Consider the following 25037-nt stretch of genomic DNA (forward strand, 5'->3'; position numbering starts at 1 on the left):
TCTGCAAGTGTCACAGCTCTGCACTCGGAAGAGGATGCATGCTTATGTCCCATCCCTGATCCTAGAAGGGTGGCAAGGCAGCACAGCACTACCTTTGGGAAATAGCTCCTACTCCAGTCCCTGCACCATAGGCAAGGCCCACTGGGCACATGACGTACCACTGGCCTGGGCCCTTTTCTAGCCATATTTATGGCTTTGTGGGCTGCTGGGCTACAGCCAGGCACAGCTACAGCAATAGGACTCTGTGCCTTGTTCTGTCGTGCCATGGCCTGTGCTAAGCTGTCCTGCAGAGACAGCCCATCAGTGGGGAAGATGGGACAACCTGCTCACATACAGGAGAGGAAGTGCTGGGAGCCTGGTCCAAAGTCCCGGTGGGCATCTTGGAGTTGCTTCAGGCGTTCATTTATGGAGGCCTGGAAAGGGGGACACAGGAATTTAATGGGAACCTGTCAGTTATTTCAGATCAAAGCCCCATTCAGGAGGGACTGTGGATACGTTCAGACATGCCCCGGTCACCCAGGTCTTCTTCCTTCCTTGCCTGCTTTGGTATTTGTGTATCACAGACAATTCAGCCCTCTGTGCCTCATTCCACAGGCTGGCGCAGCACAGCTCACCTGCATCCATATTTTCACAGAGGTCAACAAAACCACATCTGGAAACTAGCCTCCTGCAGACCCTGATTCTCCTCAAACAGCTTCTTTTGTTTCTCCCATCACCTTTTCCTGCCCCAGGCCTCTGCAGATTTACCATCTACCTTTCCCATGCTCACCTGATGCTCTCCTCAGGTGATGCCAACAGTACCTCCCTGCCGTGCCAAGCCTTACTTCAGCACCCTTGAACCTCCTCAGTAGAACCCCTTCCCCAGTGTCCCCAATCTGCGGGGTATTTGTGCTGCTTGGTCTTGGCCCTTGCCCACCTGCAGCTGTTTCCACCGTGTGTTGATCTGCTCCAGGGTGCGAGAGTTTTCCATGGACAGGTGGACATCTGAGATGGCGAGCTGGTGTGCAAGGTCATTGACCACTTTCACCCCATCCTTCATGGGGGAGAGTTCCTCTTTGAAGAGCTGGAGCCCCCATACCCAGAGGATAGACACAGGGCAGGAGAGAAAGGAAAAGTAAGCAAGCAGTCAGTACTCTGGGGTCTGATCCCTCTGCTATAAGCTAGGGTGGGTTAGTTGCTGGCACGCTGCAAGACACTGCTGCCTAACCCTCCTGCAGGCTATGCTAGCTTAGCAGAAAAAAAACAAGTACTAGCAGCAGCCAGGATGGAGATGACTCAAATCTCTCGAGAAGTAGAACGTGGACAGGAATACCCTGCCTACACTGAGCCACTGTACCTGTATAAAGGCTGTGCCGCAGCAATATACTCAGAACAGCCAATTCCTCAGGACACTGCATGTCAAATCCACCCTTACAGGCCGGGGAACTAACCGGGATATGACCTGGCCCTTGGGACCCCAGCTAGCGAGGCTGTGTCAGACTAAGCAGTCAGGAAGAAAAGCACTGCTCTGCTGGAAAGCAGATCCCATCATCTGAGGGGCCAAGGCCAGAGCATTCTCAGAGTCAGAGGTACCTTGGTCGACTGGATGTGCTCTGGTAGAGAGTCAATGAAGAGGTCTCCAATAGGTTCCCAGGTTTCACGCACACTTTCAGCCTGGTCCAGTGTTGTGCTGAGCTCCTCCATGGCCCCTTTAATCTCCAGCAGCTGTTCCAGCGTGCGTTCAATGTGACGGTGTTGGTCCACACACCGGGCTGTGAGCTTCTCCCACAGCTCGCTGGCCACATTCGCCTGCTTCCACACAAAACGGCTGATGTTCTGGATCCGGTGCCGGGGAGAGACATCTGTGAAGGCAAAGCAGCAGGGGAATGGAGAGCAAAAGTGACAGCCCAGCCCAGAGGGGAGTGGGTAAGAGATATGGATGAACGGCAGGGAAAAACTGGAAAGAAAAACTGGAAAGAAAAACTGTAAAGAGGGAGAAAAATCAAGCAATAACAGTATCTCTCTTTGCACCAGCTCTTCTAGGGGTCGAGCCTGCCCATGGATCTGTGTCTTCACAGGTAGAAGCTCTGCTCCTCTTTGCAAAGGGTCTGCACTGATCCAGCCTTCCCAAGGGTCAGAACAGTCCCTTGCAGTACAGCAAGGGGCAGAGCCCTGAAATCCTTCCCCCAGTAGAAAGGGAGCTGGGCCTTGTGGGTCAGGGCTAGGCCCACTAATGAAGTCCACACCAGGATGCCCCAGGGAGGGAGAAGAACCCAGAGTGAGGGATGTTCAGACAAAGTCCTGGGATCCAGGTTCAGCCCTGTGCCAGGCTCCCTGACCAACAGGAGAGTGAGGCAGTGCTCGGCTGAAGGACCCTGACCTCCTCGATCCTGAACAAATGCCTGGCTAACGGAGATAGATAGGGCTCAGCCAGCATGCCACACACACTGGGCCTTCCTAAGAGAAAAGGCCAAGGGGCATCTTGTTCATTCATGTTGCCACTTTGGGCCACACCAGCCACCTGTGCTCCAAACTCCCCAGCCCAGCCCCAAGAAGAGAGGAGAGGCTGGGAGCTGCACTTTGCTATGGGGGGACAAGGAAGGGGAAGCTCTGCAGACCTTTGCCTTCTGATGTTGGTTCTTCTAATTCCTCAAATGGATGCTGAGAAAGGAAAGCTTGTGCTGACTCCAGGACAGAGTAAATGTACGGCCCCCGAGACTTCACTTCTTCCATGAAAGCCTGGAGAGGAAAGCAGAGCACAGAAATGAGACAACAAGTTGAGCTAGAGAATTATGCCCCTGCTACCCTTAGCCAAGGGCTACACTGATTTACTCACTCCAGTGCCCAGCTCAGCTACCAGCACAGACTTGTAAGCAACATCTTAAGGAAATGCTGCCAGAGAAAAAATACCTAAGCCTCATTGGAAATATAGAGGAAAGTTAACAGAGAAATATTTTTGCAGTTCAGGGAAGGAATGACCTCTTGCAAGAAGGTAGTGTGTGCAGAGGCCTGGGCTTTGCTGGAGGGGGAAGGCTGTGCAGCAAGCCCAGGACAGGGATGCGCTGAGTGAGAGCTGCTCAACAGGAACTGCTTTATCGATGATGCTTGCACAGGCACTGCTCCCTCCTCTCAGTGAGGGCAGGGTCTTGCAAACAGTTGTTCCAGCGACTGTTCAGCAACTGGTGCAGCTTGGAGGGGCAACCAGCAGCTGGGACTGTTGGAGGGACAGAGGAGGGAATGACAGGATGCACCAAAGCAGAGCTTCTGCTAGGGCAGACTGTGGGGGCAGGCTGGTTTGGGATGTCCTCTCCTCCCCTACCACCGCAGCCGCTCGCTGGTGCTGCCTCCTTGATAGACTGTTCATGCGCTAGGGAAGTGGTTAGTTTTGGTGAGAAGGGAGAGTAACAATAATCAACCTCCCAGTTTTGCTCTAAAGGCAAAAACAACCAAAACCCAATAGCCACTGATAGAAGGAAATGCTCTGATCAGGGGAACAGGAAGTTGTGATCTGTCCACTTTTGCCCCAGTTTCAGATACGTGTGAGAATCACTCATGTCCTGATCACCAAGTCACCTTTAGGCCAACCAAGGAACCAATCCCTTGTTGGCCCCACGGATCCCCTAAGCGGAAGCCAGGGAGAAGCAATTCTCTCCATCACAGAGCTGGGACACAGGCAGCAGTCCAGGAAAGCAGTAATAGAAACAGGGCTCCCCTACCAGCTGCAGTACCTGCAGGTGACGTGAGGCTCTAATGTAGATTTATTGTCTGAAGCCAGGTGGGCTCTGCCTATTGCACACTGTGGGGGAGCACTGGCTTGGTATTTCCTACAGGGCTGCAGCTCTGTCCTTCCACAGGAAGCAGAGATGGAGGCAAACAAGGACTGGCAGACTAATCACAGGCTGTACCTACAGCTGTGGGCACGTGCAGTGACATAGACTGGGGAAGGACGGCTGGCGATGCACAAGGGCTCAGGGGAACATACCGCATGCGTCTCTTTTTCCTGCTGCACCAGAAGGACATCTCCCCGGAGTGGTAGTTGTGCTGAGAGCTCCTCATCCTTCTGCCCAAGCCAATCTATGATCTCCTGAAGAGGGACCTGCAGTTTCCCACTGTGGTCAGAAAAGGCCTCCAGTCGAGCCCTGGAGAGAGAGTGGGGCCAGCATGACGGTGGTCAGAGAGACGGGCCTGAAGGAGGTTGCCCGGGGGAAGGAAGGAGTTGCACTGCAGCTGTGTTGGTGTTCTGCCCAGGGTGCTCGCCAGACCCCACCAGCAGCCAGTAGGGCCACCCCATGCTGCCCTACAGGGATTCAGACAGGAGGCCTCACAGCAAGGGCTGTGCACATCCTGCAGCTAGCATGGACACTGCCAGGTGGGATGCAGCATGGAAGTGTTCAGGGAAAAAGAAAATCTAGAGCTACTCTTGACCTTGGAGCTGGGAGCAGAGGACAGAGCTGCTCTGGCTTTGCCATGCACCCGTGGTCTGGGCTCTGGCTAGCACAGGGGGCTTGGCTCTGGGTTTGTGTGGCTGGATAGCTTCCAGAAGCCTTGTGTTAAGGCAAGAGACAATTAATATGCCCCAGTTAAGCTCTCCGTCATGCTGGCTGTGGAGCTGCAACCTCTGAAGGCCTGTTCTCCCCTGCTCAGCTGAAGAGGGCTCCTAGCAAAGGGACAGGCACAGAGGAAGCGGTGGGAAGGCTATGGGGGCAAAATGAAACTAGGTGCAGAGACAGTGAGAGTGAAGGATGGAGAGAGTGGCAGAGAGAGTAGGAATGAAGGAGGGGAGAGAGAGAAGGAAGGAATCCAGAAACTAAGGATATTTTTCAGGTGTAGGGAGAAAGTCAGAGACTCCAGTTTCTGCACATTACAGGCCAAGAGGGGAAACTAAGCCATGGTTGCTATGCACTTGGGTGGAGTGAAAAGCCCCCCAAAATTCCTAACAAATATATGGAGCAAGCAAGACCAAGCCAGCCCAGGGCCTTGCTCCAGGCAGGGACTCTTACCGAAGGCTGTGGGATTTCTTTTTGATCTCATTCCAACAAAGATTCATCTCCAGTGGGGCCTGGGGCCCAGCAGCACTGCTAGGAGCCTGGGGGGTTATGCACGAAGGTCCTGCGCCATCCTGAGAGGCTCTAACCTAGGCAGAAACAGATCCAGCTGACACACTGCATGCAAAGAGCACTGCCTAGGGATCCCAGCACTTGCCTCAAACTATCCCCCCTGCCCTGACTGTGCCTTATTTCTCTAACTCTCAAGGGGACCGTCCCTCTCCCAAAGGGATCTGTTAGCTGTTCCAGCAAAACACATGACCATGTCCAGAGAGAGGATTTTGTGGCAGGAAAAAGCAAAAGTGGCATTTCCAGGGAGAAGAGGCTGTTTCGCAGGATCTCTGCACTCCTCAGTTATTCTGCAATGAACTAGCTGAATTTTATCATTGCTATTTATTAAATTAGAGCTGGTTGTTGTGTGTCACAGTTGCTGCAGGGCTACAGACAATTTGTCTCCTTGCCACGCAAGAGGATCTAGCGCTTTGGGAAGAGGCAGCACAGCAGTCCCTGTTGTTCCCAGTGACCGGGGGGGACCCGCCAACCTCCTTTATACCACTTGCAGTCCTCTGAGCTGCCACCAGCTTCCCTACAGAAGAGCGAGGATATTCCCTGCCAGCACAGCAAGTCTCTGAGATGCTGCTTCTCCTCCGTACCTTTGCAATATGAACAGCGGCGTGAAGGATGCTCTGAGAAGCCTTGGAGCAGCTGGCAGCAAAACCTAACCCAGTCACACAAAGGAAGCTCGCTTTGCACTGCCAACACCTTCAGGTGGGGCGCCGGGGCACCGCAGAGCCGACAGTCAAACAGACATCCTCCGGAGAGGCACCGCACCACCGACAGCCTGCGAAACGGGCTGCTGGGCGCCGAACAACAAACCTGACGGGGGAAGGAATCCTGCCCTAAGCGTTTAGCACAGTAGCAAACTCCCTCTTATGAGGGCAGTGAAGGCATCACTGCGCTTGCTGGCAACACCAACACACACTAGCAGGACTGGAAACATCTCACATAGGACTTAGGGAGCGAGAGGGGATTTTATCTCCGAAAAAATTATTTGTTGCCCAAAACACATAAACGTATTGTGTTTTCACAAGTGAGACGCTGCTGTGCTATGTTGGGGAAATGGCAGCATTTCACTCCAAATCTACTTTGATATTAGAGCTCATTTGTGATAATTAGCCCCAGATGATTAATCAACCATAATTAACCACATTAACACTAAGCAGCGCATCCAACAAGCGCCCCTTTGCCAGAGAAGGGCAGCCTCATCTGGGTGAAAACAGCAGCTCTTCCAAAGGGAATGTGCACGTGAGGGCTCCCAGATGTGTCCAGGGGACAGACCCAGGGCAGCCAGACCCCTCGGCACTGTGGCATAGCCAAACCAGAGCAGACCCCTTCCTCTTCTGGAGCCAAGGAGAACCAGCAGGAACAAACTGACAAAAGAGAAGTTTGGACAGATAGCTAGAATAATACCCCTCCACGCTGGTTCTCAGGAAGAAATCAAATGATCAGTGGGTCTGGTGTTAAGTTTCTTTCCTTTGAAAACATCTATTGCCAGACTGATCTCTGCCTCCTCACCCTGACACCCCAGAAGCATCACGGAAACAGAGAAAAACATCACCCACAGAGTTCACAGGAATCTTAGGACCATGAATAATAAATCACTCAAGCTAAAACTGCTGCTTGCACACAGAAAATCAACACCCGGCAAGCGCACATCCTCATGGCACCAAAGTAGGTTAGTCCCAAAGCACTGCCAAGGAATACCCCAGCCCGGCTCTGAATCCTGGAGGATGCCAGAGGAGGGGACCAGCTCCATCTGGGCACAACTACAGCTGCAACACAGTTCAAAACACAGTCCTCAGCCTAGATTAAGAAGAGGTTAAAAGTCCACGATTCACTGACCATGACCTGTAGGTGCGCCAGAGTGATAGTGGCCACTGCTTGGCCACTGTTGAACATCTGCTGCCCTTGAACAAAACCCCTGCAAGGGAGTAGAGAGTGAGTAGTGCTTTCCCTATGAGCATCCCTTGAGCATTCCTTCCCAAGAGCTGCAGCAGTGACAGCCCGTATCCGCATTCTCCCCCCTCCCCGCAAAAAACAGTTTTATTTTTGAACATGAAACACACACACACGAGGCCTCCAGAGAGCCCCTCTACCTGTGCTGAGCCACAGATCCACAGCAGGGCCACTCAGCTTTGCCGGAGGAGCAGGCATCGCCTCCCACCCCTCCGGGTGCTGTCAGGCAGCACCCGGCAGGGAGGACGGCAAGCGCTGTGTGCAGGGAAGAGCGGGGCCGGCAGGCAGGGCCGGTGGTGGCTGCCCTGAGTACTGACCCCCCAGGAATTTGGAGGGGGGCGGCAGCGCTGCATCGCCGGCCTCAATCCCAGCTTTGTCCAGAGGCATTCCAGCGGCCTCCGACCTGCCTTAACCCCAGGGGTGCCGCCACAGCTGCCTGCGCGGGGGGCAGGCATCTGCCTGCTGCAGGGCACCTCGGCGCAGAAAAGCCCCTCGTGAAAAGTTGGCCACGCTCAAAGGAGTGACTCCAGGCACCAGGGAACTCCCAGTTCTGGAAGGGTGTGGCAAAGGTGACGCTGGTCTGGGATGGGGTGACCAGGAGAGCAGCAGAGCCCTCTTGGCCCTCCAGTGCCTAGTGCACAGATGGCAGCTGGGTGTTTGCCAGGGAAGGGATTTCCCAGAGAACAGTCCCTGCAGGTTTTGGCTACAGGAAGGGGAACAGTCAGGTCCTCAAAACCTAAGCCCCAAGAAGCCAATGCTGCCCTGCTTGTACGCCACACACTCATCACTGGGTGCCCTAGCCCTCTCGTAGGTGCCAGCACGGACACTCCTAGCCACGGCTCCTGCCTGCCTGAGCTGGGTGCAAATAGTTTGTTTTTGCCAGAAGGCTCTAGGCTGGCTCCTTGCGTCCCCCACAGTGTTCTCCGGAGTCCTGCCACCCAGCATTGTTTCCATGCTCTCCTCCACCTACAGGGAAGGAATGAAAAGCTCCCTGTATCTTTCCCTCTTTTCTCTTCTTCCCTGCCTGTATATCTGACTGCTGGTAAGTCTCCCTCCAGGACCAGCCCAGGCAGCCTTCTTTCCCCGCCACTTCATCCTCTGCTTGTCTTGACGTCCTTGCCCTGACAGACAGAGGACTCATTTGCAGATCAGATGAGGGGGCTTCAGCACATTTAAGTCTGGGTTGTCCACAGCCTGCTAGGAGCTTTCAGGACAGCTGAGCACAACAGAGGAAGGCTGCTTCCTAGTCGGTGACACCTACCCCTGTGACAAGGAAGGCATGGCAGACCCTTCAGGCAAGGCAGGCTGTCACTTTTGCAGGAGCCAGCAGCCTGCCTGGTGCATGGTGTTAAACATGCTGGTACTTGCACAGCAGAAAGCCAAACTCAGGCAGGGAAAGGATGAAACTTATGATGGATATGACCTGAACTGAGTGTATATGTAGGGAGCTACATGCCAGCCTGCAGCATGACCACAGTGTGCCATGGGGTGTCCTGCCCCAGCTCCCTTCCCAGTAAGTCATGCAAGGCCCTGACCCACCTTGGAGATGCTTGGATTGCTCAGGCAGTTCAGGAGGGAGTTTGCTCATCTTGTTCTATCCCTCTCGCACCTTACTTAATTTGCTGGGCTGTTCATTAACCCACTCAGATGCATTGCCTCGACAGCAGCTGTCCCACACCCACCCTGGGCCAATAAGCCCTGGCACAGCTAGGAAGAGTTCTGCCCAGCTGCAAGCCTACCATTTACCCAGGACTCCCAGAAATCTTCATCTCTGCCCAGCTCAGGTGAGCCTCACCTACTGGCTGAGAGACACCTTGGGAAAGAAAAGGGAGAACCACTGCATGAGCATGGATGCTCCATTCCTCAAAGAAACTACACTAGAAAAAGGTCAGACTCTTCTGCTTTGTAGTATCTTAGCCTTTAGCATTTAGCAGAGGCATATTTCTGAGCTCCTCTCTGCAACCAGAATGCAGAAGGAAGTTTGAAATCCAGCTCTGCAGATTGTCTTTATTGCTCTACTTTGGGAAACACTTTGCAGCTATAACACATGAGGAGAGCTAAAGTTTTCATTAAATACAAGCTGATGGGCGGTTGGAACTAGCAGCCTTCACTACCAACAGGAGCAGAGGACATCTTGTTTGTTTTACGTGCAGATATCCATGACCACTGTAGAAAGCTGCCATGAGAAAGGCCCCCAGACTCTTACCTGAGACAGTGGGTGGGCAGTGCTGCTATGCTCTGCCTGGTCTGCAACATGCCACTCAGGACACCGTGGGAGGACATAGGGCCATTCCTGCATGACCAGAGGCTGCATCAGAACCGATGTTCATGGGGATGGAGACAACTCCGGCACAAGCACCTGAAAAGCAGCATGAGAACCCCAGGATCAGCTCACACCTCCTCGTGAAGATAAACTCTTTCCAGCTGCCCACTGTGCTTCCTTCACGAAGCACGAAGACTAGCAGGATGCAATATATTTTTTAAATTTTAGTGCTAATATTGCAAACTTTTTTCATATAAATGCACAACTTCATTTCGCACCGTGCTATACAATTTACTTTAACAATACCCTGTGTGAGTGAGTTCCATAGATTATGTTGCATCTTAAAAAGGGTTAGGATTTTTGAACTACAAGAGATGCCCAATAGAGTTTAAAAGCATACGGGAAAGAAGATCTTACTGCCCTCGGGGCACTGTCATAACTATTTATGTTTAAACATCTTCAGACATGTTATTTCTCCCTTTTATGTTCAGAAGCAACATTTTCTAGAGCTTCAGTCACCCATATATGCATCTCATATGATCAGTTACCTTGTTATGAGTTCTTACTCATTATGAATTTTAAAATTTACTCTTTTTATTCAGTTTTGAAAACTGCATGATCCACAAAGCCAGTTAACAGTAGTCCCTTGTCTATTTTACAGATCTGAAACATAACCTCTGGCCACTGTGCTGCTTCTTTTGGTTTTCACTGTAACGGAGCTAAAAGAGTGAGCTATCCAAGTGCCAGCATCATGTCAGCTTTGCAGAAAGCCATGAGAAAATAAAGCTCAGAGAGAATGGTGCAAGGTAATATTTACCTGAATCAGACAACTCTCCAGTACGATCATGCATCTGTACGTTTGGTCAGTGCCAACACCACAAGAGGAACTGAGCACAAGCAGGTTCACAGCAAGTTGGAGACTTAACATGCACAAATTGTGAATACTACGCAGGACCTTGCCTGTAAAGGTTCAACACTTCCAAGGTCAAGCAGACTGGCAGCTCGGGAGCGATGCTCCAGTATTGCCTGTGAAGGGCTAAGGTGCAGTGCCGGGGGATTCTGCGATTGCTTTTCTGCTTTTGGAGAGGCATCATCTGGCTCCAGCCATCAGACCTCACGTTAAAGTGCAGGTAGGGCTGCTTCCAAGGTACAGGCAGAGCGATGCTGTTGGAAGAAGGTACGTCACCTCCTTCACGTCCAGCCCACTTGGATCAGCTGAGACACTTTGTGCTTGGTCCTGGCAGGGCAGGAGCAGGCAGCACGTCCTCCCCAGCCAGCAACTGCAGCAGACAGCCAGGCGAGGAGAAAGCCCCCAGCCCCGGTACACACTGTCCATCTCCCGCACGTTCCCATCACTCACTCTCTTGCCTTTACTTTCACCATCTCTCCCCACTCCATTACACACATTAAGAGAACAGCTTATCCTGTTATGATTTTTTAATCCCTTAGCTGTTTCTAGAGCCATAATTCTCTCCTTCTCCAGCAGAACAGCCTGTGCTGAGCTCTCCAAATATGTGGATAATCCCAAGGTCCTGTCCTCTGCTCTTCCTGCCCATTTGCACAAATGACTATTATAGACTGTGCATCACAGCATGACCCATCCTCCTCCTGTCACCAGCACTGGAAAGGCTATCACAATACATTAACTGTTATAAATTCCTGGGTCTTCAGAGCCTCACAGTGTTAATGGGGCAAATTCACCTTGTGTAACTCCAAAGGAGCAGGGGATGACTTCTTGTCTTTGGCAGAAGATACTAACAAGCCCTGCATATGCTTGTTCCCCCAACACTTACCCTGTTATGAGGTCTGAGCTATTGCTGAATATCTAACTTACCTACATGAGGTTAGCCAAGTTGTTCCATCTAGAGGAGATAAAACTCTCAGGACACAGAGAGCTCTTTTGCCTCAGATATGCTGTCAGAAGAATCCCACTGAGGTCTGCTACATGGCTGAAAAATTAATGGTGGGTGCCCATACTTCCTAACAGTATTTTGGACAGGAGAAGAGCCCTTACAGCATCTCCCGGGTGCCGGGTTCCTGAATTCCTTGAACAATGACAAAGTTTGGGAGGATGCAGAGCCATGGCACAAGTGAACAAAAGTCTGTCTAAGGCAGCAGCTGCAGAACAAGAATTGGAAAGTTAAGCGCTGGCTAAGGCTTTTGCCAATAGCTCAAGCATATCCTGCGCAATACTTTACTCCCATAGGAGCCTTCCTTACAGGTTTGGTGGCAAGATCTGAGCTGCTCTTTGCCATTCTGAAACAGCAAATACAAAGTAGAGATATGGAGAACCCAAAATAACTTGGAAGTAACTAAATACAAATAAAGACACTTGGTGGGAGAGACAAGCAGGCAATAAGGCACGGCTGTGAGTAAACCAACTACACGTGATAGCTTGCCAAATTCCCTGCTATTGCAGGAGCAAGGCAAGGAGAAATGATCTTGATTTCTGCTCCTTTGCTGCGGCACAAAAAATAGCTCTGGCTCTTGCACTTTTACTTTCCAGCTTCCGTATAGTACAGTCTGGGCACTGCAGCATGCAGAGTAGATGCTCTGTGGATGCTTCTGGACTAACTGCCTGTCGCTTGCTGCCTACGCTTGTCAAGAACCGGGATGTATGATCCACTTTGCCTCTCCCACACCAGTGTTCATCCCTGGGCACGCTGCTATTCATTGATGCTGGAAATCAAGTGTGCTACTGCCAAGTGACAAAGTCAACAAAAGAAATTTAAACATTGGAAATTAAGATGGCCTGGCTAAAAATCCACACTAAATGATTATATTTTGTGCTCTCTCTCCACAAAGAGGTGTAATTAAGAAAACTCTATCCGACTATCAGTGTAAGAGGTAAGTGAAGGAGGCCGCAATGCAGGTGACCTAGAGAAGGGAAAAGCTCCAACTCTCTTGACAGGTGGTCTCAGGTGGACAGAACAACCTCCTGCAGACCCAGTCCTGTGCTGAGATGCAGCACAACTTCTTATCAGCTGTGATCCCTCTGTAGCCTAGTGCTCTGGGGAGATGTTTCTGGCTGCCATGCCCCAAACAAGAGGAAGGTGAAGGTATCCTATGCTTTCAAAAAGAAAGGCAGTTGCTGATGGAGATCAGGATGGCCCTGCATGAGTAGTGAGAGCTAGAACCATCTCCCAGGAGCTGAACCAGGGTCAGGGTGGGACAACCGTAGTGCACAGAACAGCTAATGCTGTTGCACTTGCGCAGAAGCACATGCACAAGGGAATAATAAGCAGCCTGGAGCTTCCCCTTTCCAGATCAGTCCAGGGGCCATATGAAAACATCATATTGACACTGCACTTGCATTAGACTGTCATCACCTTTAGGCCTTGCTACAAGCTTGATGGAGGCTCTAGGAGATGACACCCACTGTACAAGTAGCTTTCTCACAGAAGAAGAAAGTTCACATCTTTCACAGTCACCTTTCTTACTAGCCTGGGCAAAGGGAACTGCAGGAACCAGCCCACACTGTGCAGCCAGAACGTTGCTTTCCACAGCTTATTACACAAAATATTCCTTCTGGCCCTGCCAAAAACGAGTGAGCTATGTGGTTGGGCACCTCCACTAGATTCAAAGCTAGGATGATCCTCTGGGCATGTTTCTGTGCAAGAGGGAAAAATCCAACCCTATATAACAAGGAGGTGGTAAAAATTTCTGTTTGAGCTCATCATGAGAAACAGCCTCACGGTTCACCACAAAGCAGAAACTGGGGCACTCCCCTACAGTGGAGAGAGCATGGAATGAAATCTTTCCTGCTAGTGTCTCACCTGGCACCTGGTCTTTCTTGGAGGTACCTGCTCCAGGCACAAAGGTGATAGACCACTCTAGAAATGCAACCTCCTTACATGTGGGAGATGGCTTAGAATTCCCCCACATCAAAAGTATCCAAAACATGCCTCTTAATTTCTTAAGTGTTACATTTCACACTGCTATATTAAAATGTCCACATCAGTAACCAAGCCACAACCGTTTAGCCTAGTGATGATCCCCTAGTTGAAAAACGAGGAAGTTAAAAAGTCTTGATGTTACATTTCAACAGCTGAATGCTCCTGCATTAAGGAGTACTCAAACCAAAGTGAAGCTGGTTGTCTTTTTCCTCTTGCTGCTTGAGTTGTACCTGTTATGAAATCAGCACTGGAAAGCCTGGCTTATTGCACTGCTTTCCAAGCTGTCTGAAAAAGGCAGTTATAATGGCCCTTGCTCAACCAGCTCTGCTTCAGCTCTGCAACATGACTTACTGCTCTGCTCAGGGATCTCTGCATTGCTCCTATCTACACCTCCATTGCAGCAGTAATGCTGGCTGGCTGGGAGGCAGCACTCAGGTACACAGACTGTGCTCCATCTTCTGCAGCATCTTCTCCACTCCATGCAAGAGAAAGAGCAGCTTATGACAAGAGCATGCGCTGCTTAAGACTATTTCTTCCTTCACTTTTTTAGGTACTGATATCCAGGAGCATTTCACTGTCACTGTTAAAAATAGTCCTGATACAACCCCACATCCAAAGCATCCTAAACTTCAAGGGAATTCATGTTGCAGACTGACCTGTATCTCTACAGCTAACTCCCAGGATCAGGCAGCTTTCGTGGAAACCAGAATTTGATGCCAGATTTGGCATTTGCAGCTCTCTGCTCCCTGTAACAGCAGCAAATAGGTCAAGAAGGTCTTTCTAACACAAGGCTTACGCTTTGAATTGCTAATTTCCTCCAAAATCTTCCTTCTAGACTGAAACTTTCCACTTCAGTTCTTGTCCCATAAGGAAAAAATATGGCAACATTATGAGGCAAGGCAGCTGAGCATTTATCCCATAAGGGGAATGGAAATACAAACATATTCCCTGCTGCTGGAAATGTTAACAACTTTGTTGTTGTTTAACTTACTGAACAAGAGAAGCAATAACATTTTAGCTCAACATGCTCAGTGTCCTTTAAGGGGAAAGGTGGGAGGCTTGTGGATACTTCAAAGTTCAGCTCCCATGCATATACTAACAAAGGGAGCATTCCCAAGCTGGCAGAGACAGCTGGACTCCCTTGATAGTGTGACAGCACATCCTGTTCCAGAATAAATTGTCTTCTTCTGTATATATAAATAAATAATTTAAGCCTGAGATCTAGGGCCAGCAGATCTACTTCCCAAGACCCGACTAGGTCAAGGTTTGGTGAGAGAAGGAAGAGAAGGTTTTATCTCACTGGGACAAAGCCTGCAAACAACACACATCTCCCTCCTGCGGCACGGGTCCTTAGGCTCCATCTCTTTCAAACCAGGAGCAGATAGCCAAACGTTCTCCTTAAAATCACTCCACAGTCCCTCAAATCTCACTTGTTCTTTTGTACAAGGAAAGGGGACAGGGACTATCAGGGACTATCATTCCCCATGAACAGGCATTTAGAGGCCCATCTTCCAAGGGCAGAAAGCCCAGATGCCAAAGCTGTAGCTAGGTTTAGCACTGCACGCGCTGTAGCCCACTGAGCTGACAGGAACCAGTACCATCTCCCACTGCCTCTGCAGCAGCGCCTCTCCTCACAGGCGGAATAGGACACCTCCACCTAAGTTCCCTTTCGTTACTTATAATGATGAGATAACTCTCCTTGAAAAGTAACGTAAAATCTCTGCTGTATCTGGTAGCGACATAGTGGCACAGAAGATATTGTCTTCACTGAATGTGGGTTAAGTGGGGCACTCTTGCATCTACAGAGTTGCATTATTAAATGACCATTTGGAACTGGAGCTCATAGCCAAAATGAACTTTTAATTCATGGGATAAATAGGTGGCACAGGTCCTAATAAAGAAGGGTCTCTTCTGCTTGCTCACTCAATCTCAATTTTCCTCAGCAAACCAATATATATACATATACTGTGTCTTCTGTAAAAACTCAAGCTGAAATATTCTACCAATTACATTCTTGCACCAGGAAATAGGAAGTTGATGTCCCCAGCTGACCAGATGAGCGTGGGTGCCTGCCCACAGCACGGCCATGCAGAACTGAGTGTTCCCCTCTCTGCTTAAAAATAACTTATGGCAATTTAGGAAGACTGAAATCTAAAATACTTTCACAGGCTCTTCCAGCTTCACAACTGGGTTTTAAGCTACTCTCTCTCCAAAAGTCTCTTTGTGTGGGAATTCTTCCCATCTCTTCTCCTCCTCCTTCAATTAGGCAAGTAATACAAATAATTATCCTAGCACCTCGATGACCCAGCTGCAAACACAGCCCCACTGCGTTAGACTGAGAGCAGTAGCAGTCTAGCAGACATGCCAGACAAAAGGAATAGGGGAAGGTGCAAGCATCCTCCCCACCTCATCCAGGGAACAGCAGGGGAGCCATAACTTGGCTAACGACTGGAAGGAGGGTGCAAAAACCTCAGAAATTGGACCCAGTTCTTCAGAGACTCAGTCATGTTCTGTAGCCTATTTAACCCATTAACAATTCTGAATTTTGTCTTTGTCTTTCTCCTCTAACAACCTGAGCTCTCCCTTCCCTGCTGTCAGAGACAGGAAACTAGTCTTGCTGCACTGTGAAAAATGCATCATCCATTTGCCATACCATACAAACGATTAGCAGTGATGAGAAAAGCACGTCAGCCATACAGTATAAACCAGAGTAACATTGTGCTAACTTTTCAGTTCCTTGATGCTTTTTTTTCGCATTCTCAGTGCTAAATTAACACATGCCCTTGGGCTGAATATTTTGCCTCCCACCAAAGTATGGCTTTTTAAACTACCAGCCACAGCAATGTGAGGCAATGTATTTTAGAAGTGGATTGTGTGCTGCATGAAGTCATGTTTCCTTTCCTTTTCTCTTCCAAGATATATAAGAGCTACCTTATTCTTATGCTAGGGAAAATAGTAAAGGAAAAGGGATGGAGCTATTTCAGCTCAGTTCTTAAGAACTCAGTTTGATCTTTATACGCCTGTGAAAATGAGGTTATTTGAAGAGTGAATTCTGTCTGCTCAGTACGTCCTGTTACATGAGATTTACAATTCCACTTTTGTGCTTTTATTATTGGCACCTAGCCTAAAGTGGAAGTCTCAAACATATTCGTCAAAATAGTATTATAGTCAGAAATTCACCATTCATCTCAAGAACTCAGGGCTTTTGTTTGAATCCATTTATCTAATCCCTTGACTAACCCATTTTGTTTAATTTTAAAAAGAGCCAGTCTGAACAACTCCACTTGTGGTACAGTCCTGGCCATTTTTAGTGAGCGTGATTTATCTATCTCAGGTACTAATTTGCAGAGAGATTGTCCTCATCTGATTTTTTTTAATTAATAAAGAAAACTTGGAGACAGCCTTACAACGTAATACTCAACTGCCTTCCCACTCCAACACTCAAGGCACATGTGCTCCTGGACACAGCACTGCAAAACAAGATAGTTTGAAATTCCCTGGCTGCATGCCATTCCCTCTCTGGAGTCCCATTCCACACTTGTTCTCACCAGAGTCCTGCCTGGCAATCCACGTAGCAGCCGAGAGAAGCTCTCCCCACGTGGAACAGGCAGGTAACAACGCCAGATCGAACCGAAACCGGGACAGGCACACACACGCACACATCTGTCAGGAAAAAGGAATCCCTCCCAACATGACCGAGCCCTACAGCTGGGACTCTGTATGGTATATTCAGGTAGGTGCTGTGGCAGAGCAATAAAGGCTATTAAAAAGAATAATAAAGCCAAAATTCTCATGGCTCCAAAGAGATCAGTGAGCAGTAGGAGGGAAGGTGTGAAGGTCCTTCACACCTAGTGTAAGGGCACAATAAAACACAGACTTAGGAAGGCTTGATTAGAATTTTGTTCAATGATGACCAAAATCTAGGTGTCAAACATGAGTTCTCCCACAGCCAGCACAGCATTTAAAGTACAAGAGCAAATGCTTCACACCCTTGCCACAGCACAAGAACAGTCTCAGCAAAGAGACCCTATTAATGAAGTGCTGATAATTTCACCATCGGAGCTACATGCCTGCCGCGCTGTGGAGAAGGGAAGACTTGAGGGAAGGGACCGGGGACCAGTAATAATCTGTCGTGCCAAGCAGTACTAAATCTTCTTCGACTCTCCCTATACTGCCCTGTCTGGAAAGGCGAGGGAGGCAGAGCGCTCAGCCTTGGAGAGCAGCAAACATCCCACGTTTCCTACAGATGGTTCTGTAGCAGTTCTGGGCTGCCCTCCTCGAAAGGAAGGTCAGTGGCATTATAAGGCCTTGGGAGAGGAGGAGGAATAAGTGAAAGGAATGGGGAAGAAGCTAGGGAGAGGGAGGGCAGGAACACAAAGGGAGCAAGGCTGGACTGGGCAAGGAAGTGAATGAAAAGGGCAGAGCTGGGACTACTGCCTGATCCCAGGTTACTACTCAACAATTATTTCAGGCTCTGCTTTGCCTGTTGTCTAATCCTTTCAGGAGGATGCTAGAAGGCCACCACACACCCCGCTTTAAGCAGCCCTTCAGCTCAAAGACATTGCCAGTATAAATAAGCCTTCAATGTGAACAGAATCAAAGCTAGTGATAGCTGGGATGCTTGTTACTATTGCTTGCCTCGGGAATTTGCATTGCTTGCCATTTCTTGGCATCTCCTATGTGGAATCAGTCTTGGCTACCTTTCTCTCTCCCACTGTGTCCCTCCCCCCATTTTTTTTTTCCTCTGCAAGTTTCCTTACCCACACATACATGGACAGTGTTACCGTGAAGGGATATACACATGCACATACACGCGCAAACACGGAGTGTATTTCCGAGGTTAAACCACCTTTGATATTTTCCCCTTTTCAACACAGCCAGGATCTGAGTGGGAAACAAATTTTGTCATGGCCTACCTTCCGATTCCGCCAGGTCTGAAACGCAGGCAGCAGCTGGGCTTCGGGAGCAGGGACTGGGGCTGCCTCTGTGAATCAGCAAAGAAGTCCCTGTGACAGGGATGCATGCTGAGGCTCAGCACTGCCGTGTGCACGCTCTCACTGTCTCTCCTCCTCCACCGCCCCGTGCTGCTGGGTTGCTATGCAATCATATCACCAGGAGTAACAGCATCTCTCCAAGCCTGGGAAGAGATACCCTTGACTCGGCAAATGCGGGAGGAAGAAGGACAATCTCGCAAAGTGCCTGGACCTTTTGGAGGTCCCTTGGCTAATGCTCAGTCCAAAGGAGGGGAGGGAGAAGAGTAGATGCAAAGAAAGAAACACGCATAGGAGGAGGAGGAGACAAAATACACATGGAGAGAGAGAGAGAGACAGACAGACAGAGAGGGAGAAGGGAAGGGAAAGGGGGGCAGGAGAAATACAAACACACACAAAAGGCACTGTAGTCTGACCGCCGGAGACCTGACACAGACTGCTGGACTCAGACGCGCTTCCTGCCGCTTGCTGATGTCTCTCAACTGCATTTTCAGGGCTGGTAGCTCTCCTTTTGCGTTAGGTTCAGCCATGTATATGCTGGAAAATGCTAGACACTTTCACCTTGTTTCTGAACAGCAATTTGGATGTCTGGCATGAGATTTAATAACTTAAAATTTAAAATGGGCTATTTTTAAGTTAAAGAGGAAAAATAAGGTAATCACTTAATTTGAGATATTCTTCCTATTCTCATTAAAAAAGAAAAATAAGTAAAAGAAGAGCCAATTCTCCAAGCTGAGGAGAAATCCTGATCCAAGATTTTTTTTTCAAATGTCAGGGTATTTTGTCTCAGCTCACCAGAAACAGAAGGACTTGAGCTGCTAACTTGGCTGAGGACACAAACAGACCTAGAGTTTGGATTCCAGTTCATCCATAACAAATAGTTTGCAATTCTTTAGATCCTTCCATCCAAGGGTTTCAAACTCTGCTTGAGATGCCAATGATATTATTCCCACACTACATGAAAGAAAACAAAGAGGGAGTTAAGTAACTTGGTTAAGACAAGTCAGAAAGAGGATACAGATCTGATCCCAGTCCCATGCTTTAGCCACCAGCCGTCTCTGCCTCTCCTGGGAAAATTAAAACTCAGCACTAACTTTATGTTCCTCTTTAAGGAGCCCTAGCCTCTACCTTCACAGGGCTCACAAAATAAGGATATTAATTTTCCACTCATACAGTCACATTTTACAGAAATGTCACTGCTTTCACAGCCTCTCTGTTCATTAAGGACACCCATTTTCATATATTTAGTCCTCACAACTCGCAATTCTACTGTAACTCAAAATGCAGCTCTACTTCATTCATAACTGTTCAAACCTATCAGAATGAATACATCAACCAACTCTTCTCAACTCCGCAACAAGGAATTTCTGGTCAAGACATAAATGGCAAACCATTCCCAGGGGCACATGGCCCTCTGTGGGCTAAATATTTACGCACATACAGCGGACAAGGAATGGTGTTGCATACAGCAGCAGTGCCCTACCTGCCTCAGTTACTCATTGCCACAGTGAGGGTGGTGGGGAGGTCAAGTTTCCATTTCAGTCAGTTTTGGGTCCTTTGGAACAATTTTTTTTTTTTTTAATCCCACAGCACTGATGGAAGGTGGATATGAACAGGATCAGAAGCCTTTCTAGGTCACCAGTTTAAATCCGGAGGAGGCAGTCAAACTGTATCTGAATTTCAGTAAAACATTTTTGGGACAGTCCTCAAAAAATCAATGTGCTCATCACAGTTGTAACATCTAGAAGCTCCAGCTCAGGCTTGTCAACTCTAAGGAGTCTTTCCTTTTTTCCTACGTAAGTGAACAAAGAGTCAGGAGCAGAGTCCATCAGCACATAGTGAGGCAAAATATGAAGAAACCTCACACAACTATGTTGAAATGGGACCCAAGTACCAACCCAAGACATGTGCATGCTCCACACCTTCTGCTTTTAAAAGCTGCTTCAATAGCTTCTACTTCCACAACAGCTGTACTGATGCAACAAACATTTTGCTCAGAGAAGCCATATTTAGACAAAAAAGACTACGCAGGGATAGAAAGGCAGAACAGAAGTGAGTCTCTTCTGGGCTATTTTTGTGTATACATACTCATACACAAATAATAAGTCCTGGGTGAACTAAGAAGAGTGGAGGGAGAATAAATGAATAAATAAATAAATAAGCTCTGTACTAGGAGAGTTATCCGAGTAATTCCAAACACATCATTCAACAGAGAGACAACGAAATCAAACTGCAGCATACGTCTGTCACCAACGGTTTCTACAAGGAATATGACAACACAGATAAACAAAGTGAGTATGTATCAAACTTAGTTACACACATACACAAGGCAGACTACAGCACAGACACATTAATAGACAGTATGGGCCACAAAAAATAAAGTACTTTGAAGTACATGCATCCTAAATTACTGATAGTTTAGGGACAGCAAAAAGCAGAAGAAAAAAAATCCTAGTTTAGTTTAAATTTTGAGACAAAACAGAATCTCCCATGAAAGAGTTGCTTTCATGGCTGGGAGCATCATCCTTTTTCCCCCGGTACCTCGTGTTTCAGGAATATAACTAGGACAAACAGCCTAACAATTCAGAACTCACAGGCAATCAGGGAGATAAAGTCAGGTTTCCCATAAAAGCATCCTTTCGTGTAAACGCTACAATTGCGTATAGGGTATGCGAAAGTTTACAAGGAGAGATGCTAAGTTTTATATGCTTTGACTTCTGAAGATAACTTAATCTCACAAGGAACTCCAAGAATCCAGCTTCCAAAAGGCACAGTGGTGCCTACTGCATGTCTTTACCCAACAGTACATTTCAGACTTTTTAGGCTTTGCTAAACAGCAAAAGCATGTCTCGTTAGCAGAGCTAAGAAACTCCACATACTCGAGACACTACAACAGGCACAATGCTAACTACAACATACAAATATAAAATAGATAAAATTGAGTCAGGTTTTATATGACACGAGAGTGAAATTGAAGTCAGATTCTGATTTACATCAGTTCAACCCCATTTAAAACAATACAGTTTAAGTCAATTTAAATCACTGAAACAGGCTCCAGTTTACATTTGCGAAATCAAAATCAAGTCACACAGAATAAACATACAAAATACAAACCACCCTGGATACAAATGCGTATGCCCTGAGAATGATTTGTGAAAACTGCACTACATGAAGAATATATTAACAATATTTTAGTATGAAAATGAAAAAATAGAAATACGAGTTTTGTACGGCCTGACCCCAAAGTCTTTATTACTTCTCTTTGTTCAAAGTCAATATTAATTTTGGCCAGATGGCTCTTAAGCTGGAACATCCATAATGCTAAGTATCTTGTATAACTAACCAACAAAAACACTAACTAAAATTCTAGCATTCCTGTCTGTAACACAACACCTTTAGCTGTTGATATAGTTAACGGCTATTACCTTTGACTGTTTCGCTTCCCATATCTCCCACTTGTTCCTTGCTCTTCTAAAATAGTCTTTGTCTCAGAGAATTGCTTTCTGAAATGCAGTCTCTCTCTCTCTCCTCACATGTTGCAACTTCCTTCCTTTGAAATCTTACATCTCCTGAAAGATGAGGATCATCATCATATTTGTACTGAAGAAGAGGAAATGTTGCCACCCTTTGGAAATTTTACCAGAATCTTTCCCTTACTAAGTTAAGCACACAATCCTCCCCTCCGGCCCCACAATTATTGTACAAACTTCCTTCCAAATAATCCTTCTTCCCTTTAAAAATATCCTCAAAATACATGTCTTTATGGAAACAGGGGAATGGGAACAATGGGAGGCAGAACTTTCTCTTTTTTGTTTTATAACTACTGAGATGCTAAGACCCTCTTCTGAACTCACAGTCTTTCCTAGCTCCCACGTGCTTTAATGAAACATCAGGCTCAGAGTCAGAGGTCAGTTTAATTTGCAGCTCTGCTGTTGTGCTGTCAAGGGAGACAGATCACAAAACCTCTCTCCCACTTCCCGATTCAAGATGGGACTAACAACGGTAAGCAGCATTTCCTCAGCAAGCTGGGATCTGCTGATGAAAGCACTGCACAAGAGAGAGGTATTATTATTACTACTTCTAGAATTTTTCAGTTTTTCTTGATTCCAGTAACCTGCAACCATTTATATAATGTGCTAAGTCATCACAATAACATGCTTCTGAGTTGAAGCCAAGGAACCAACCTAGGAACTGACTGTTAGACAACATGGTCTAGAGAAGTCTAGCATCCATGCAACGAAGTGACGCTGATTCACTTTGCCTACATAGAAATGAGCTGATTCAGAACATGAGAATGAGAGACACATTTGGAATTATGATTTGTTCCAATTAAAGTATTTTAAAGAATGATACTGTTCTGAGCTTTCATATAGAAAGAGCCTAAAGAGCAGATTGCAAGAGGAAGATTATTATTTACTAGTGCAGAATAAATTCTCAATAATCCCTCATATAGAGCACTGCTCTGAACATGGAGAATGCAAAGGGAAGAAAGGCTGCAGAGATCACAAGCACAGCGCAGCAGCAGAGAGGAAGGCAGCAGTTTAGAGCATGTTCATGTGCCTTTATTCAATCGATCTTTGGCTTGCACAAAGTGCTGCAGCATTTTGTCAAGCAACCTCTGATGAAGAGCTCACATGACATTGCAAGTGGAGAAGCAGCTGGTGGAGCCTGACGGGCTTAATTCTCAAACTAAGACTAGAGAAGCTCTTGGAGATCATAAAGTTCCTATATACAGAAACAAGTCGTTGATATCCTGATAGCCTCCAAATCCAAATTGAATGCATACGCCTCCTGCTAAAACAGAGTTAATTATTGACTGGAAATATATTTTAAAGTGTATACTTGCTAAAAGAGAATATAGGAATAGACAAAAAAAAAAAAAAAAAAGAAAAACAAACAAAAAACCTCTTTCCCTGGAGCCATACACTTGCAGTGTACTTGTATATCTAGCTGCTGGAGAATGGTTTGGTGACAGGCTTGAGCAGGGAAAATGAGCCTGATGGCTTGAAGGAATCCTCTTTCTCCCTGAGATCCAACAAAGTCCTGCTTTCTGGAGGCACAGGACTCCATCATCTGGGTCTCCTCCTAACTGAAGTAAGAGATGAGACTCTGAATTCTGGCACAGCCATCCATGTCGAGATGTCAGCAACAGGTTTTGGTGCAGGATCACTAATCACACTGGTTAGGCTGTGCCTACCTGCAAATGCAAAGCTAGAGGGAACAGATTGCATGCAGAAGGACAGACCTGCCCATCAGTTCCAGTACATTAGATAGGCAAGCATGCTTGGAAGCAGAACACAAGGAGCCCTTTTTCCACGAGAAGGAAGGAAGCTAGAATTATAGGGTCGAAATTCAGCTGGTGGAGAATCAAGGACAGCTGCCCAAACATCACACCATACTGTTCCTTCATTTGTTTAAAGTAACTGATGTCAAGTAAATAATTGCACCTCCTTTGCTAGTACCAAAAACAGTCCGAGCACAGATTCTACCCTGCCTACCATTAGTATCAAAGTGTTTAGAAAAACAGTAAGGTACTTTCTAAAAAGCACGATACCTGGGGTGAGGAGGAAGAATAGCTAGGGAACTGAAATAAGCAGACAGTTCACATGTATTCAGAAATAGAATGAATCTCCCTTTTCATTCATCGTGCATAAAGATTAAAACAGTTGTCCCAGAATGAGAAATGAGAAAGACTAAAGAGGAGAGAGGCAATCTTCTCAGAGCAAAGTGCACCAAAAAAGCAAGAGATGGATGTGAAGAAGGCTGTAAGAGAATTTGGGGGAGGGATGAAGAAAGAAGAAAAAAGAAAAATAGAAAGGGAAATATGGTAGAAAAGAAAGTAAAGACATTCAGGAGAAAAGGAGAGGGAAGGCAGTTTTCAGGAATCTTTGTGTTCTTTAAAGGCTGTCAACCTGTTTATGCTGTGCCTTTCCATCCCCCTCCCTATTTACTGGGCTTGCACACAAAGCAGCAGGAAAATGATCACAGAGGAGCTGCTGAAGATTCACTTAGACACAACAGAGGTGCCCTAAGAGAAAGGAAACTGCTTAGTGATCCGTGCACAAAGAACCATGATGGGAATGTTACAGGCCTAGAAAGTCTAAGGAGAGGGTTGGGAGAAAAGCTGCAGAGAGCAGCCTCTTCCTGGAGAGATCGCACTCAAGACTTACAGGCAGTACAGACACTGGAGAAAAGCAAGACACGCTGCATGAGGATACAGCCTAGATATATAAAAAAAATAGCCAAGAAACTTAATCCTCTGTATTCAGTGTTTTAAGAGAAGAGCCCAAATGGTTAGGCAGAGAATAAAATTTTCAAAAGTATCTGTTACGACTTGCATTTAAACATAGTACCTGCGACTCAGGGCTCAGGAACCCAGTCACACATTACAGCGACTTAACCTCACACCACCTAACCTCTGCTAGAACAGTCCATTTTGTGTCACACTCGTGACAGGTACCAGAGTCTGGCTGATGCACGTTAACTCATTAAAGCTGCAAGAATGGGATCACATGTCTGAGCTACAGATTTCTAAATGCTGCCAGAGCTAAAAACATATTTAGAGCCTGTGTAAAGTACCTGCAGCTTTTTTTTTTTTTGAAGACTGACTACTTTAACCTAGATGCAGTCTGAAAAATGGAATTTAGACAGCAAAGTAATTAAGGCATTTTAAAAAAAATCTTACCCTCCGGTATGGAGACTTTCTACTCTTACAAGGCAGGAAACTGCGAAGCAGAGAAATGAAGCAGTATCACAAGATACGCACCTTACTGAAGTCACTGAGATATTTATGTACTTCAGTACCTGTCTTGCCATCTGTAAATACTTGAAATTACTGGGGCAGGTC

The 25037-nt window shown here is 47.2% G+C and overlaps 1 protein-coding gene across 4 annotated transcripts in view; it reads right to left on the reverse strand.

The window, feature by feature from the left end:
• The window catches only part of DRP2 (dystrophin related protein 2), a 32526-nt gene extending 10839 nt beyond the window's left edge, over positions 1 to 21687 (reverse strand). Inside the window, exons 1-8 of one of the 4 annotated variants that reach the window (XM_062584336.1) lie at positions 21616 to 21687; positions 9247 to 9399; positions 4980 to 5113; positions 3962 to 4118; positions 2598 to 2718; positions 1573 to 1841; positions 917 to 1063; positions 335 to 413 (exon numbers count right to left, since the gene is read on the reverse strand). In XM_062584336.1, coding sequence (XP_062440320.1) covers positions 335 to 413; positions 917 to 1063; positions 1573 to 1841; positions 2598 to 2718; positions 3962 to 4118; positions 4980 to 5113; positions 9247 to 9354 — 1015 coding nt within the window. In that variant the 5' untranslated portion in view covers positions 9355 to 9399; positions 21616 to 21687. Of the gene's footprint in view, positions 1 to 334; positions 414 to 916; positions 1064 to 1572; positions 1842 to 2597; positions 2719 to 3961; positions 4119 to 4979; positions 5114 to 5677; positions 5706 to 7180; positions 7252 to 9246; positions 9400 to 10120; positions 10135 to 21615 lie in introns of those variants that run through there. The other 3 variants (XM_062584337.1, XM_062584338.1, XM_062584339.1) reach the window with 3 other exon arrangements.
• Positions 21688 to 25037: the final 3350 nt, after the last annotated feature.

The sequence above is a fragment of the Rhea pennata genome, chromosome 11, assembly GCF_028389875.1.
Source record: "Rhea pennata isolate bPtePen1 chromosome 11, bPtePen1.pri, whole genome shotgun sequence".
Classification (NCBI taxonomy): Eukaryota; Metazoa; Chordata; class Aves; order Rheiformes; family Rheidae; genus Rhea; species Rhea pennata.